This window comes from Gorilla gorilla, chromosome 7, assembly GCF_029281585.2.
Source record: "Gorilla gorilla gorilla isolate KB3781 chromosome 7, NHGRI_mGorGor1-v2.1_pri, whole genome shotgun sequence".
Taxonomy (NCBI): domain Eukaryota; kingdom Metazoa; phylum Chordata; class Mammalia; order Primates; family Hominidae; genus Gorilla; species Gorilla gorilla.
Genome location: NC_073231.2, coordinates 138,596,746 through 138,614,492, shown reverse-complemented (window position 1 = coordinate 138,614,492; position 17,747 = coordinate 138,596,746). Strand labels below are relative to the sequence as shown.

Sequence of the window (17,747 nt, the reverse complement as noted above, 5' to 3'; positions counted from 1 at the left end):
AGCTTAGGGTCAGATTAGGAGAAAGAGAGAAGAATCAGAATATTTACTATCGCAGGTATGTCAGGCTCTGTGTTTTTTACTTATTGAGTGCCAACTGTTCTTTCTATATGTTTTCTCATTTGATCTTGGTAATCATAAAAGGTATTGAAAACATAGTGTACATTTAACAGATGAAGACCTGTCCAAGAATACACATGGTGCAGCCAGTATTAAAAACCAAGACTAAGTGGCACAAAAGTCTGTACTCTATGCCAAAAGGAGAAACGGGATAAGGCCCATCTAAGTGATTATTTCATACATAGTAAAACTGGTAAGTATATACAAAAACTGTATATAAGATGCTTTAATAGTCCATAGAAAATCTGGGAATTTACTGAAGGTTCTCGGGAGACGTTACTTAAGTTAGACTTGCTAGGGGACATATAGAATATAGACCTAATCAGCACAAACAAAGTGTATACACAGAGCATAACTCATTTACTCAATGTTCACTTACTTAAAACCATCACATGACTCTGAGTTAGGCAAGCAGCCATGGAGGATTTCAAGATAAGTAGGATATGGTTATTTGTCCTCAAAGACCTCATGTTCAGAGATTGGAGGAGCACTTAAAGGAAAGAGTAACAGTCCTTTTGGCTAGACTACATGGTAAGTAGAAAAGCAGGTAAAGGAGACTAGTAAGACATCAGATGGGACTTGTTAGCCTGGTTGAAACTTGAAGGGCTTTGAAATAGCAAACTAACAAAACAACCCTTTATTCTACAGAAAACAGGGAGTGACTTAAAGTTGGTACTTAATTTGGTTACCAGTTACACCGCGAGAGGAAAAAAAATCGTAATATCGAGATCTTTGCAATACCCGTAAAATGCATTAAATGGTAATTTAACATATAGCTTTGCACAGTGAAGTTATTTCTAGCAGATGGCTCATAGTAATAATGTTTTGATACATACAGTGAAGAAAAAACGCTGCTGAACACAAATGTATTCACAAATGCCTCTGTATACTGAACTACAACAATATTATTTTGATGCACTATTTATGTTTTATTCTAATTGACTGTGAATTAAACATAAGATTTTTCTGATTGAATTTGGAAGCTGTAGTGTTAATGTTGTTGTTTTGTCATTTTTTAAAGGTTGAATCATAGGAAGCTGTTAAAGAATAGTGATTAGGCACAATCCCAGACATTTATGAGTAATTTGGAAAAATATTCAAGAAGTGGAAGACTGAAGTTTCAGATTTTAAAGAGTCAGAGATAAGATGCCGATAACAATGATTAGAGATAAAGAGAAAAGAAAATAACCATAGCTGACATCTCTCAAGGGTTCAACAGAAAGAGATGGAGAGAAGGCAACTTCACTAAAAGTAGGATTTCTCAGTGCCAAAATTCTACATAGAGCTCTCTTACCCTTTAAATATTACTGCAATATACCATAAAATTTCTGCTATATCCCTTCCCTAATTCCACTTAAAACTTCATGCATTGTTTAAATGTTATCTACTTGTGTAGAAAATAATCACCTCCACCACTGAGCCTATCTTGCTCTCTCGTATGTCTTGTATACTTGAATCCCAGGAAAGAGTTTACCCTCAGAAAACTTAACAAGAAAAATAATTCACTCTAAAATGGATTCTTTATTGTTTATTTGGCTTAATGGAAATGAAGAGCATTCCAAAATAGAGAAGACTTTAAAATGATTCTTGCGGAATTTAACGGAATTTTCACATACTCAATTCTACTAATCTCAACTGATTTCTTGAGACACTTTCTGAATTCGTGTGGGACCCTTTTGAATTAAAGTCCTCTAATGGCCAAGTCAAACTGTAGCCATAACTAGAGTAGAGCAAAGCCATCACCAAGAATAAAATTTTTTTCACCTTCTCAAAACTCCTATAGCATATTATTGCATTATCTGATATGTTGTCATTTTAACACTATGACTCCCACTTGTACAAGACTCTTCAGAGAGTGGCAGTATCTACAGATTCTGGACTAACACCATAATCTCATAAGAACAGAAACTGACCAAAGAGGTTAGCTATACAGTAAACATACATTATCAGTTCCCTGTTGTATCAACTCTTAAGTGTTATCAAAACATAAATATGTTTTGCTTAAAATTTATTTTTACGTATTTTACAGAAATCTAAAATGGGAATTATTACCAGTGAATTCTTATTCTGGCTCACATTATTAACTGTTTTACATGGGCAGGTCTGGACTCACCCACTAGATCAGGAGACTGAATTCCCTGAGGCTGCATGCAAAATGCTATGTGCTTGGTGTAGATGTATATGGGTATTCTTTTGAGGTGAGAATTCCCAAGTTTAATCAGATTTTCAAAGTGGTCCACATTCACAAAACCAAAAACTTTTGAAAGACAAGATGATTTATTAACTCAAACTGTCAGCGCTTCATTATCCTAGGATAAAAGAGGGAAGCAATGGTGGGCATGCAGCTATGCCAGAAATATAATCTGATGGATTAATTTTAAAAATTTCTTTGCATTCAACATAGGAACATTAATACAATTAAACATCATTTGCATTTAAGTAATTCATTCTGATTTATCTTCTAATTTAAAATATATATCCAGATTTCTATCTGTATTGATAAAAAAAAAAGTCAACCATGAGAAAATGACAAGGGAAATTAACTGATATAACCTAGAATCTCCTGCACTTAAGTCAAGATAGAGTTGATAACTACCTCAATGACAGGTTGCAATCCACCAAGCAGGGCCAGAATATGCTGCCAAATGCCCTAAAGACCATGAGAATTCACGAAAAGATTTAGGATTTAACTAATTATTTGAATAAGCACCATATCAATCAAAATGGCAACATAATTTTATAAACTGCCTCAATAAGTTACTCAAATTATGTATTTTAAATAATCACTTTCTTGTTTATATGGATAAGCCAATAGGATGTCTAATTCATGTAAATTTAGAAATTGACAGTTCCTCATTCATTTCATTTATTCAACAAAGAAAAAGAATCAAGTAAGTTAACACAATTCAACATAATGATAGCTAGTATAATAAAGACATTATGCTAGCACACAGAAAGAGTATCTGAACAAGGATGTTCTCTTGGACAAGGCAGTTCTTTATGTTTTAAAGGATAGTATGTATGAAATACACCTAAAATATGACTTAAACATAACTAAAATATTAGCAGAATCCTAGGGATCTAGGACTAACAATTCAAAATAGTTTTGTGGATAAGAACTTCATCTATAACTATGGTAGTCATAAAAATGACTAAAAGATTAGAAGAACTAGAAATAGAAGGGTAAGAGCTGTCTTACATCCAATTATTAGTGAGAGGATTATTTGCCAAATAACAAAAATTAACACAGAATGTAACCCAAAGCAAACAAAATATTCTTGTATCCTAGTTACCCTTTAAAAGTTTTAGTTTCCTGGTAGCACTTTAAATTTACATTAAGCTTTATAGTTTTCAAAAATGTTTTCTCATTCACCCATTGATTATAACTGCAATAACGGTATCACATACTACAATTACAGTATTTTAAATTCAGCACTTTTGGATACTGCATGTTCATTTGCTTCATACTTTAAAAACAACAAACCGAAAGCAAAACTCTCTTGATCAATTCAAACTCAATATTCCACAATGCAATGTTAATACAAAATAGTCTAAAAATTTCAAATCATTCAGATGATAGCTCATAGGTCAAAATTATATCTTCTCCAACACTGAAGTTTAAGAACCTCATCACATTATTTCTCAGGCCTTTTCAGACCTATTGATCCCCATAATACACATCTGGCATGAGCTGACAGTTCACCCTGCTTCCTACTTGTCCACAACTTTTACAACAAAGAGAAGAACAGAATTAGCTATGTCTTCTCTTTTAGAACCTTGTGGCAGGTACTTTGCAAATTAATGTATCACTTCAGATCACTGTATTTAAGTTCCTGTTCCTCTCTCCTCCCACCCCCCTAGCACCTGAATCCTGCCATGCCTATATTCACTCTCACTGTCAGTTCCAACCAAATCAAAATACCTGTACCATATCCTTTGTACTCACTACCTTCTCCCACCACAAGCATCCATTAGACCACAGAGAATTTCTTTCCTACGCCACTAAAACATGATCTTCCTGTCATCAGTATTTGACTCAAAGTTTATGAACTTCATACAGTTTTTTCAAGCTACAACTAAACTTTTGTTACTTAATTGTGCTAGCAAAACTCAAAATCTAGCAGGTTGCAATCACCCAGTTCTATTTCTTAACATTTAGCACTTTACAAAAAACTTTACTACAGATAGTTAATTTGTTTATATGCCTACTGATTAAAGTCTGATGAATTTACATCAATTCCTCCTGCATTTGACTCTACCTTCTTAAAATAACGAATGTTCATGTTATTGTTACGATTAAAACTAATGTTTATGTGCCTACCATGTGGCATATAACATGCATTATTTTGCTTAAATCCTCAAAGAACCCTTTAAATGAAGTACTAATATTGTTACCAGTTTTTAAAGGGAGGTCATGGAGGCTCTGAAAGATTCAGTAACTTGCTCATGTTAAAAGAGGTAATGAATGGTGGATCTTTGAACTGAGGTATTCCTGTCCATAAAGACCATGCATTCAATCATTACAGATTCTGCATCTTGCAACTGACGAGTTTCAGTTCCTATTACATTTATGGCAGTGTTTCAATATAGGGGGCTCTTACCAAAGATGTATTAAAAACAGATAAAACAATACAAAAATCAAGTTATCTATTTTTTTCTTAAAATTTTACTTTTAATCTCTCATACACAAGCAGCATGCCTAAAGTTGGTTTGTGTTAGACCAAAGAGTACGGAAAATAGTTGTACAAAATAAATATCCTCCATGCATAAAATTACTAAGCAAAGATAAGAGGCTCTTCTGTTTTATTATTAAAATGTCTCAAAACAAAAGGGCACTACATCTCAACTATGACTAAGTATGATACATCACATTATTAAAATTAAATAATTGGAGTAAAGAAAGTAGCTTAACTTTCATCGCGTTTGAAACTCATAAATTTTTAAATTAAGAGGAAATCTTGGATATGATATGTTACAGAACTAAGGAAAACAAAAAGTGATTTTAAAAATAAATTAAATTTGCTAATCTAGGTTAACAAATATCATCTTATGTTTAGTTTTCAATCCAAAAGTCACAATGTATTTGCCATAACTTTCTGAAATGGTAACTAGGTTATTTCAAGATATCCCAAAACTTTTGTCTTCATTCATCCTTTTTAAACCCAACAAAATTCAGTAAACTTTGCTGAGCACCTTTTATAAGTTACTATGTTAAGGCCTTGTAGATACACCATTCCATATAAGCAGCTTATACTTCAGTACCCTAGCTAATCATGATGTACCAGAAATAAATTTATTTCTAATTGATGGTAACTTTTTTGGCAATAAGAAAACAGACTTTCAAGACACTCTGAATATTAAGTAAATATCTATACTCTTCCTTCAACTTTACTGCAACAATCCTCTCAAAATTGAGGTAATTATAATTACTGAAATAACATAATACTTGCATACCAATTTCTAATTTAATAAGAAGTATATTCTTATGTGCTGACTAACAATCTGTAGGAAGAAATGATAGGGAGTGGTCAACACTTCTTCAAAACATACAGTTACAGTAAAAATACTAAAACACTGGGACCTTAATGAAGAACAGCAGAACTAAGCTGTCTTTTCTATACTCCGTTAATTTCTTTTAAAAATTGTACTATTGATATTCAAAACTTAAAATTAAAACTAGTATTTTCTCCCTCAGCTTAAAAGAAATCACTTAAAACCAAAATTAAAAACATAAGCATCTGCAGATGCCATTTCTGTCTACTCAGCAAAACTAGAATTGCAAAACATTCTTTTTAGTAGAGTTAACTACCACAACAGATAAACTGTTTCCCAGCTAGTGGCTTTCATCAACCCCCAACTAAAAAATAAACCATTATCTAATGTGATGTGACAGTGTGAAATCTCATAATACATAATAACATTTGGCAGGAATGATGTAACAAATAGGGAGCTGGATGTGTGTGATACGTGATGGCTGGACTTCAACCAAATGTCAGATAAGCAAATAAAACGGTCTTTTCTCTTGTTCCAACCCTTGCCACTATACGATCACACACACATAAAGCACAGCACAGTAAGTCTGAGATTCCTGGACTTTACCCTCATTATAAATTGATGAAGGAGGCTAAGAAATCATCAGCTTGGAGGTTTGATTCTGAAGTAAATTTAGGAGGAAAGCTCTCTAGGATGGATAAACTTGAAATTTACCTACCTTGCTCAAGCCCTCTAATTCCAATGAAAAAGAGTGGCATAGGCTTGCCAGACTTTCAGGGCCCTTCTAGATGCCAGACATATACTCACAACTACAATTGGTCAGAAACTACGGTGGCCCATGAACACTGAGCCCATTTAGTTAACTGAGCCTCAAAGCTTTAGGAAATCTATGCGAGACAATGGGTTATAGTGGAGAGATCACTATATTGGGAGCCAAAAGGTTTCATGCCCAATATAGTTATACCCCAAATAGCTCAAACCTCTATATTTTTTCCAAATTATATTCAGTTTTCTACATTTTTCTCATTTTCTCCTCTAGTAGCCAGCAGTTTTGAAGTACCTATGACTTTTTGTCTATCTTACCTCTGCCTCAAGTTTGTGTTATTTACCCATCTAAAAGTATGATTTAAAAACAAAAAATCTGTCATCCCTGAATAGGTGAAAATCGATAAAATGAAATTGAGTTTGGAATTCAATTGCACCTTAAAGATCATCTAAAATGTAAGACTTTCATTTCAAGGTCATTAAAGCAGAGAAATACCTCTCCAAAATCACATAGTTCATGGCAAAATAGCACTTAACATCCATATTTTATGACTTCCAGTTTAATTTATTTTTTCCAATACTTTTGTTTTTCAAAAAAACTAGGATAAGCAGAAAAAGCTTATAAATCAGAAAGAGTTCTATAAAAAACGAATTAACATAAAAAAAGGAAGAACACTACAGCAAGAACAACCTGAAGCCAGGTGTGTTTTCAAATAAATAAGTCTTCTCTGTCCTTAAATCATGCTTTTCACATTTTTGGAGGGGTAGAGGGAAGCTTTCTTATATTTAGCATTGTTCAAAGGAATTTATGGGGCTTTCTTTTGTGGAAATTTTAAAAGTTAAAGAAGTAAAATGTTTGTGCACTGGTACAAATCTGCTTGATAATTAAACTGGATGATTCACTTTGACCTTAAGATTCAAAATTTGTGACTATCTAAATGTAAATTATCTCAGAATTTTTAAACAAAACTTACAGATTTCAAATGAATTGTCTGCAAGAAGGGTCCTTAACCTAGAGGTCATGTATAAGTTTTCTATGAACTTATGACCATAGTATATAATTCATTTATTTTGGTGTATACATAGAACTATATATTTTTTCTGAGTCTACAGCTGGCATTGGTTTTCAAAGGTAATGACTCAAAATAATAATCATTACTTTCTATGTATAGACAAACTGAAAGAATCCCAAATTATGAAAAGACAAAAACTGCATGCATATTAATATTAGCAAAAGAACCTCTATTTTTGAAGTATTCACCTGGTGTTCCTACAATGCTATATTTGATCTACGTGTTACACTTTAGGACCATTCTCCTACTCTAAATATAGATGACACGACTTATCTCTAGTAGCATTTCCCTTTGAATAGTTAAATCTAATTAGAAAAAAAGTAACTTTTTATTCAGAAAATGTGTAATTTTATTTAAATTAACAAGTATTTGTACTTGCTACAATGTAAATTTCCTTAATTCTCCTATACTATTAAAATTCTGCAAGAACATCTTAAAAACTCACATTTGCAAATGTTCCATACAGTTCAAAAAACTTCAAATGTGTGAAAACAGCATTTGCCAATTCAAATTTATACTGTTCTATTAAACTCTGATACTTGGAGATATCTCCACATTTTTTAATCTTTCATTTTCCTTTTCTTTAGATTTAGAAGAGAATTAAATAGAAATATTCCAAAAGAGTCAGAGGAGCATATCTCATCTGAATGTTTTAAATTGACTCTATATTTCAAATTTATTTTAAGATTAACACCATAGCATGTTATTTAATCTCTTGTGTTTTTGTAACAATCGCTTACTGTAGAATAACTATTTTAATTTCAATCAAAAAACAGGAGTTAAATCAGTAGTCAACGCCAGTGTGATTTTATCAGTTTTCTTACTAAACAATATTCAGAATGATTAGATACTTTAATATTTGCAAGCAAACTCTATAAAACTCTGTGGAAACATGAGGATTTTATTATCACTCCAAAAAGACTGTCTACAACTTTGGAAGAACAAGACAGATGGAAAAACTGCTTGAGCCCGTGAGTTCAAGACCAGCCTGGGCAACACAGAGAGATCGCTTTCTCTACCAAAAAAAAAAAAGAAAAAGAAAAAGAAAATCAGCAGGTTACTATGGCATACACCTGTAGTCCCAGCTACTTGGGAGGTTGAAGCAGGAGGATGGCTTGAGCCCCGGGAGGTAAAGGCTGCAGGCTGCCTCAAGTCATGATCTCATGACTGCACTGCAGCCTGGGTGACAGTAAAACTTTGTCTCAAAAAAAAAAAGGAAAAAGAAAAAAATGTCATCAGCTTGTTGCAATGACATGTTTTGCCTTCTATGATTCCAAGCCACTCTCCTGTCAACTAAAGCTACATTTAAAAACTCAATCACTTAACTCTTCAGATCCCCAAAGGTTTACTTTTCTATTCTCCCTCTCCCCTTGCCTTTACCTCAATGCTTTATGATTATGTACTCATCTGTAGAATTTAAAGCAATATATAATTTTATTTGAACCTTAAAAACCAACCTCTAAATAAAAGCCAGTAATACTGCTTCCATTTTACTGCTAAGAAAACCAAGTTAAAGGACTTACCCATATTTACAGAATTAATAAGTAACAGTCTGAATTTAAACCCACCCGCTTACAGTGTCTCCAATGTAACTTCAACTCTCAACTTTCTCCTTCCCCAAATATACTTCCGTATCAACACACCTATACTCATTTTTATTCTTATGATGTTACTACCTTCCAGAGATTATAAAACTGAATATCAAGGTTTGGATGCACAGAGTTTGTGGTGAAAAACATGATGAAAATAAGATAAAAAATAGTTGACTGTGCTAGCTGTAAACATTAGCACGTCAAAGTCTTTATGCAGATGATTGAAAAAGTTAAAAGAAAATGTTTTTAAAATATTGTAAAGCTATAATATTTTTAAAAATTAAAACAGCCCACACTATTCAGGAGTTATGTTTGGTCAGTGTAGGAGAGATCCAATTATCAAAAAGCAAATACTGGGACTAAGATGACTGACCTCTTGATGGCTTCTCAGGGCCTGTGTCCATTAGTACTGATAAATAAACCACCAATGAGTGTTCTTATGTAGCTATAAAGTTACTCTGAAAATAAAAATAAATCACTACTTTAGGCCTGGCGCAGTGGCTCACGCCTGTAATCCCAGCACTGTGGGGGACTGAGGAAGGCAGATCACAAGGTCAAGACTATCCCGGACAACATGGCGAAACCCCATCTCTACTAAAAATACAAAAAAAAATTAGCTGGGCATGGTGGCGTGCGCCTGTAGTCCCAGCTACTCGGGAGGCTGAGGCAGGAGAATCGCTTGAACCTGAGAGGCGGAGGTTGCAGCGAGCGGAGGTTGCAATGAGCCGAGATTGCGCCACTGAATTCCAGACTGGCGAAAGAGCAAGACTCTGTCTCAAAAAAATAAATAAAATAAGATAAAATAAAAATAAATAAATCACTACTTAAAAAGGTACAATGCATTTTCAAAGATAAGGTACCTTTCTGATCTGTAAGAATTATATGATATGGTTTATTCAAGCAATAATAACATACTTTTCCTGAGAAACACAGATTGAGTCTTCCTGTTAAATCAAATCTACCCCAAAGCTAAAAGTGAGAGCTTAACTTCAGATTATTTCCACCTACTAAATTTAGAGTTTATCCTTTTATGTCTAGACACATACCAGAAACTATTTTCCTTTTTTATATATGAGAAACCAGCCAGGAGTACACTTTGGGAGGCTGAGGTGGGAGGATCATTTGAGGCCAGGAATTCCAGACCAGCCTGGGCAATACAGTGACACTTCATCTCTACAAAAAAAAATTTTTTTTAAATTAGCCCAGACTTGTGGTGCACACCTGTAGTTCCAGCTATTCAAGAGGCTGAGGTGGCAGGATAGCTTGAGCCCAGGAGGTAGACGTTTTAGTGAGCCAAGATCACGCCACTGCACTCCCAGCCTGGGAAACAGAAAAGACTCTGTCTCAAAAAAAAAAAAAGCAAGAAAAACCTTTAATAGGCATTTTGGGTTCTTCACTAGCACCACTTTCCTTTTGCACTTCTCTTCAAAAGGTGATTTATCAACATGTGATAAGTTAGTTTCTCAGTAATATACTGCTTATTGTAAATGTTTTGAGTATAGAGACAGTAAGCAGGATTTGCATTCCTGCTCCTCCCTATCCAATGCCCATAATAGTTCAAACTACATTTATCTCAAAGATGACTCAATACTTTTCAAAGAGAATTGAATAAATTTGGAAGACTAAGCATTCAATATGGATGCAAAAAATAGAATATGAAAGAAGGGAAAGAGAAGAGTGGGAGAAGAGGGAGAAAAGAAATTTCTGTATATTTTCGATGATTATAATATTTTGCTTCTCACAAGAATGTCAGTTTCTCGTCAAATAATTCTATAATTTTACTTAATATTAATGCAAAAATTTACAGAATTTCCATGAAATGTAAAATGGTCATTTACAAATGGAATAATATGAAGAACTGTTTATTATCCTATTTATAAATAAAACGTTAAGAGCACTAATCTCGGAACTTTTGTGTCCCATATAAAATTCAATACATCTTAGTAATTAAATAGTTGGTCCAATAGCACACCACCTAATACTAAATTTAAGGGGCACCTAAGCCTAACTAGTTCTTGAAACTACTGACATTAATAAGCAAAATTACCATAAGAAAATTATTTTTGTAAATTACCTAGAATACATATATACAATATTCTTAATCCTTTTTTAAATAAGGAGCCACCTGAAACAGAATGCCAAAATCTTTATATAAATCAGCTTATAAAAATAAAACTGATAACAAGTTTCAGTGATAATATGTGGTTATCCTGGCTAATGCTTATTTCCATTAAAGAGAATTATTATTACCAGGGTCATTAAAATTAAATCTAAACTTCATCAGTGAGTACATTTGCATGACACTGCTCAAATAAGCACATATGAATTTTGTAGCAAGAAGATAAAACTTTCATTTGTTCTCTGAAATTCCAAGTATTCTAAAAACACAGAATACTCTAAAAGTACATTCAAGCATGGTTTTAAAAGTTCTTTTTTGTAGTCTTTTGAACTACTGGATCATAAATTTAACAGCTCCTAAGTTAGAAAACATTTTACTACTGAAAGAAAATTTCTCACTAATATCAAAGTTATATTAATATCCCTGAAAATTACTGACAGAACTAATCAACTATGTGTTTCTCCAAAACTGGAAGCTAGCTCAACTGCAACACCGTCAGTTGGGAAGCCTAATATGTTAATATGAATTAACTAAGTCACAAAGCCAGTAACTTAAAAAATAAATAAATCACTTAAGAGTAATATCAAAGAAGTAACAAGTATTATTTCTTATACCCTTGTATCACACAGACATTCAGTAGTATGCCTTTGGAGTAAAAAGCTTCTCTTGGTCAAATGAGAACCAAGATAGCCAAGTGCTGCCTCAACTGGCATTTTCTGTTGCATGGTCTAATGCTGAGTTTCTCAATCATTTTTACCGCCACCCACCCTCATTCCAGTTGTCATTTGGCAATGTCTGGAGACATTTTGATCGTCACTAGGAGAGATGCTACTGCCTAGTTCCCAGGTACTTCCCAAACCCCTCCTGAGAACTACCATGTACATTCTTCACCTAGTGACAGTATCGATTAACCTCCCCATCTCAAATTGTAGCTTCAAACTGTCCTAAAGTGGAGCTCAAAACAAGAGGTCATTAAGCTGGGGTCAGAGATATGTGCCAAGCTCTAACGCCAGATGTTAAGAGAGAGAAACCCCAGCCTGGTCTATACAGTCAAATATCATGACTAAACAAGATTTCTCTGCCTGCCATTACCAACTCGGGAAGTTGACTTAATACAAATCAATCAAAAGTAAATCTACAAAATGCCCACTATGGTTTTAAATGAGAGAAAATGTCAAAAAGTCTGGGAAAGTCCAAGAGCTGCTAAACAAGAGCTCGCATCAAAATAAACGGGCTTCAGGAGGAGCAAAGGCAGCATCCCTCCCAGAAGCGGAACCCCTCTAATGCCCCTCTCAGGTTAGGAGCTTGCAAATGGCAACAAAAGACATCTGCCAAGACAGCAGAATAAGGGGCCAGTTAACCCAAATGAGGAATACGCTCCTTAGGAGAAAGGAGAATCCTCCTCATTCCTACTCTGGCCCAGGGACCCCTGCATGTAGCTTCCCCTTCTCTCCTTTCCAGATAGTAGTTTTATACCAATTCATCAACTTTTCCTAACCACTGTATAAAGGCTATGTTGGGAGGTGTTTAAATTTACCACTTACCACAATGGCCAGAATAGGGGGAGACACACAAGTTCTGAAAGGACAGCCTATTTTGCACTGGAGACAGTAACAGCCTGCCTTTAGGTTAAGGCCCACCAGGGAAAATAGGAGGTTAAGTGTGATTTTGGTTTTAGGTGAGATAATGAATAGTGGAGATGTTTTTGAAAGTGTTCACTATGAAAAAATGCTATGCTAACCATTAATATACTCTGTAGTTTGAAAGACTACCACCGACAGACCAAAAATACCAATTTAAATCAAAATTTATCCAAAACATGAGAAGCTGGTTCTCTGGATTACTCCTCTCTCTACTTCCACCAATACAGCTCATGTGAGGTACACATGAGGTATACATAAACTGCATACTCTAGACAATTATTTTCATTTCTCAAACACCAAAAATGATTGTTCTAAATAATTTAGTCAGTTGACTAAAAATAGTTTTTAAATGCTAAACCTAAAAAGCCTAAAGAGTAGGAAAACTAAAAAACAACATATATGTGTAATCGAAATGTGAATACACTGATGTTTCTGCTACCATCAGTGGAATTTACTGTTTTAATTAACATATGTAAGGCTACAGATATTGTGATATTTAGGTGAAAGTTCTATATTTTCCATACCATTTTTGTAAGTAGTCCAGTGCCTCCAAACGAGCACCAATCTCAAAAGTGATTCCAGGGCGATTTGGGGGCTTTTTACTCATCTTGAGATCCTATTCTTCAGTATTCTCTTTTCACTACCTCAAGAGAAAGAAAAAAGTTAGATTCCAATGCAGAAAATGCATAGGAAGTAGAGTATAAGGGAACAGGTAAAATTAAAATTAAACAGAATTTCTAAAACAATACATGAGAATATGAAATACTTGCCAAATTGTTAAGAAATTTGAAGGAGTATTACCAACATCTCTATATAAAGTTCTGTGCAATCTGCAGGCAATCTTGATAATGATTTAAGAAAAAGAACAAAGAAAACTATCTAAAAAGAACGAATAAATGGACTGTTAAAAATTGTTAATAGCTAAAAATGCTTTACATTTGAGCTTCCAGATACCCAAGAAAATTCTCCACAGGGAGAGCTGAAAATGCTTTCCTGCCTTTGAAAAATTAAGACAGCTGAGTGTTCTGGAATAGGACTACTGAAATTCTTGAGAACAAAATCAATTTTTAATTTCAACAAATATTTGTTGAGTGCCTCATAATACAAAACACTAGATAAGGCCCTACAGCACACAAAGATGGAGGAAACAGTAGGCACACTCCTCTGCCAGTGAAGATACCACTAATTCCTCTTGGGATTAGGATTTTTCATTACCCATGATCTCCCACCTTGGTAGCACATAATTCAATAATTTTAATTTAATATACAGTGTTACAAAAGAGACTGCTTTCTTATACTTTACATTCAACAAGCAATAATAACATGCTTTTGTTAACTGAGTATTTCTACTATATTTCAATATAGACAGTGTCCACACTGATAATAAAAGTGGTTGTAATGCTAGAACAAAAACTGCAAAGGAGTACCTATGTATCCCTAGGTCATTCACATGCAAAGTACTATATTTTGGGCCACAGTGGCCACAGAGCACACTTGAGGTGGCCTCTTTTTCACTAATGGGTATGTGACGAATATGAATACATTCTGAGATAACCTAATCAAAACATAACTCATAATTAAGAATGCAAATTGATTGTTATCAGGAGCGAGGAGAGATCCGTAAAATGTCCTTCGGTATTTGAGATCACTAATGACTATGTTCCCTACAGTTTAAAAAGAAAAAAAGAAACACACACACTTGTCATCTTTTATAATGGTTTTGTCACAATTCATAATAGACAAAATAGAACAACAAACATAAAATTCCAACTGCTCCCTCTTTTCTCTTTGAAAAAGTCTGATAGGTAAGGGAAAAAATAGCATCAATACTGGCCATGAAAATATGCGAACTCAAATACCCATGGTTGGAGGGGTAGAGTGGGTATCCTCCTGCTATGGTATGAGCAAATATTAGAGCATTAAAAAGTTAACAGGGAGTTTGCCCAGGGTGTAGCTGGTGCAAAAGAACAAATGTATGAATATTTTTAATAGAGGTCTTGTCAGTGCGCAACACGTAAGGCAGTTACTTAAATGTTTGTGTAGAAATCGAATCAACCTTTTCTGCTGTCTGTCACAGGAAGAATTCAGTAAGGGATAGTTCACAAGGTACACTAACATCTAGAATCAAACTTAGAGCCCATAATTAAGTGATGGATTGAATGAGTATAATCCCCCAGTGACACTTAGGGATGAAGTACCAGAAAAAAAACAAGATTTTCCTTTGTCTTAGGTTCGAAGAGGGAAGGATGAAGAGAGATTTGAATTAAGGAACTTTTAGAAAGTAAGACAGTCTACTGGGAGTAAAACTTGAAGCAAAAAGAAGGCAGAAAGCACGGAGAGGAGTAAAAACAGTAAGGAAAGGAGCAAAGAATGGCAAGAAATAGGACAGTGGAAGTTTTCGGAGATGACAAGTTCGAGGGAAGAAGAAATGAGCAAGAAGACATCGAGACCGACAATGTAAAGCAATGGTCAGAGAATCACCGCCAGGCCAAAAAAGGTGAGGAGGTGAGGCCAGACAGACAGGGGGTGGCACGAGACAGGCAGGAAAGGCTGACAGGGCTGGCAGGGAGCTGGAGAAGCCTCCAGGTTTGACAGCCATCCGGCCCTCGGCAGGGGGGTAAGGAAGGGAGGGGAAGGGGGAGCTGCGGCGCCCAGACAATAGGGCCGGCGAGTTACGGGGAGGGAGGCGGGAGGGGAGCGGGCCGGAAAGAGAGACACCAGAATGGGGGCGTCCCGGGCGGCCCGGCGGGGGCCAGGCGGCCTGCCGGCTCAGCCGCCGCCGCCTCTTACCGACTCGGCCTCCTCTCTGCACAGCAGCCGGGCCGTCCGGGGCCGAGCTGGGGCACGAGCAGGGCGGCCAGCCCGGGCCTCTGCCTCTGCCTCCGCCCAGGCAGCGGCCAGGGAGGGAGCAGGAGCGGAGCGAGCTGGGGCCGCAGCGCCGGATCGGCCCAAGGTTTCGCGGGAGGGAGCTGGGTCCGAGCCCTCAAGCTCGCTCAGGGTCCGCTGCCATCGCCGCCGCCGCTGCCGCCTCCGCCGCCGGCCAGCCCTGACGCGACGCCGGGCCCCGGCGACGTCAGCCGCCCGCGACGTGCCGGAAGCGGGCCTGGCCTTGTCACGTGACTCACGAGGGTTGGGCCCGGGCCGCGCAGCCGATTGGCGGGCCGCCGTGGGAGGCGGGGCTTTGCGGTTGTTGACGGACCGCTAGCGGGCGGGGCTCTGGTTAGTGGAGGAAAGAACGCGAGCTCTTGGTGCCTATTGGTAGTTGTGAAGTGTTTGACCTTTGAGATTTGAGGACGAAGGGCATTGCTTATTATTCTTGATTCGTTGGGAACCACGTCACCAAAACCCCCTCTACCCAGGACCCTTGGCAAACTTTTTCAAATGCACTACATGCTTTCTTAGATATCCACCCCACTCCACATCAAGAATAGAGCATGGTTACTACTACAAAATCGATAAACCTCCCTTGAATGGATGCTTTGTGATAGACACTAGGCTGTAAATATGTCACATGACAATCACAACTGTACAACTGTATTACAATTGTATTGCGTTCCAGTCTTGGAGATCTTTACAATACAAAGACGAATATTACTAAGATGTGTGTGTACGCGCATGCTCAGGCACAGCTGAATAACCTTAACCTATGGCTACATTGATATCACTTCCCCAAGACTACACAGCTAATGATAGCAGAACTGCTTTTATCGAATACCTACCCTCCCAAACTCTACTAAGCACAGGAGACAGTATCCTTGCTGTGGGGAGAAACCAACAAGTGAACACATTGAAAATAATATTGAAATGAAACATCTTTTTTCTCTTGGTTTCCACTGTACCACTCTGGTTTTCAAGTGCAACGTTGCATACAAATGTCACTTATATTTATCTTGCTTCATAGTGTGGAGTTAAAATAGCAAAGTAACTCTCTTTAAGCTTCAGTTATAGTAAGATTTGGTAAATTAAACAATCATTCTTTTTTTATTCAACAAACATTCATTCAGCATCTAATAAGTCACTAATAGCTACTGAGCTAGACTGAGCATGGTGATACATAGAAAAGATATAAATAAGACAGTCTCTAGTGGATATTTGTTATCTTGTTTTTTGGTTGCCCAGCATCTCAACTCTCTTTCCATGTTTGAGAAATTTCTCATCATGGTTGCATTAGTTTAGAACACCAAATACTTGCAGCATCTTCCTTAGGACATGACAGGATTATACTTTCCACCCTCCTTAGAATTATGTATGGCTATTTGATTTGCTTTGGCTGATAAAATGTAATTAGAAGTGAGATTTGTCATGGCCAGTTGGTAATTTTTAATGCCAGCTCACCAAACTTTGTGTCTCTGGCACAGTGTAAAGCACTGCTTGAGATGATAGCTGCTCTACCATCCAGGTTCTAGACAGATTATGATGAACCAAGGCCTCACTGATAATCTACAACTACTGTGTTGTATAAGGAAAAAAATAAATATTTATTATTTTAAGCTATGGAGATTTGGGTGCTGGATTGTTTGTTACACGGCATAATCCTACCCAAACTAAATGATACATCCACCTTATGAATCTTGGATGCAGAATCAACCTCCCACTAAATAAGATGAAAATATCAGAAACTCATGTTTCCAGTCTCCCTTGCAGCTAAAGTTCTAGCCTCAAGTAAAACTCTTTTACCAAGGACTTTGTATCAGAAGTTGCTGATGATGTTCAAAATAAGGAAACTTTTCTCCCACATCTGTGGCAGTACCGGTATTCAAGTTTCTGGTGGTCAGCCTGGAGTTAAATCTTTCTGAACTCTGGCAGAACCCCTGCTGAATCACAAGCTAGTGATTGAGAAAAAATAAATATCTATTGTTATACACCACTAAAAACTTGAGGTTATTTGCAATTTAAATAAAATACATACATAAAGAACAACAGATTCTGTCCATTCTCCCAACTA

The 17,747-nt window shown here is 36.2% G+C and overlaps 1 protein-coding gene across 36 annotated transcripts in view; it reads right to left on the bottom strand.

Annotated features, from left to right (window-relative positions):
* The window catches only part of PHF20L1 (PHD finger protein 20 like 1), a 71,981-nt gene extending 56,066 nt beyond the window's left edge, over positions 1-15,915 (bottom strand). For 9 of the 36 annotated variants that reach the window (XM_055349655.2, XM_063709501.1, XM_063709502.1 and 6 more), the window contains exons 1-2: positions 13,327-13,423; positions 10,087-10,213 (exon numbers count right to left, since the gene is read on the bottom strand). In XM_055349655.2, coding sequence (XP_055205630.2) covers positions 10,087-10,211 — 125 coding nt within the window. In that variant the 5' untranslated portion in view covers positions 10,212-10,213; positions 13,327-13,423. Of the gene's footprint in view, positions 1-2,230; positions 2,463-10,086; positions 10,214-10,261; positions 10,543-13,326; positions 13,447-15,592 lie in introns of those variants that run through there. The other 27 variants (XM_055349665.2, XM_063709504.1, XM_055349666.2 and 24 more) reach the window with 18 other exon arrangements.
* Between the last annotated feature and the right edge of the window lie 1,832 nt (positions 15,916-17,747).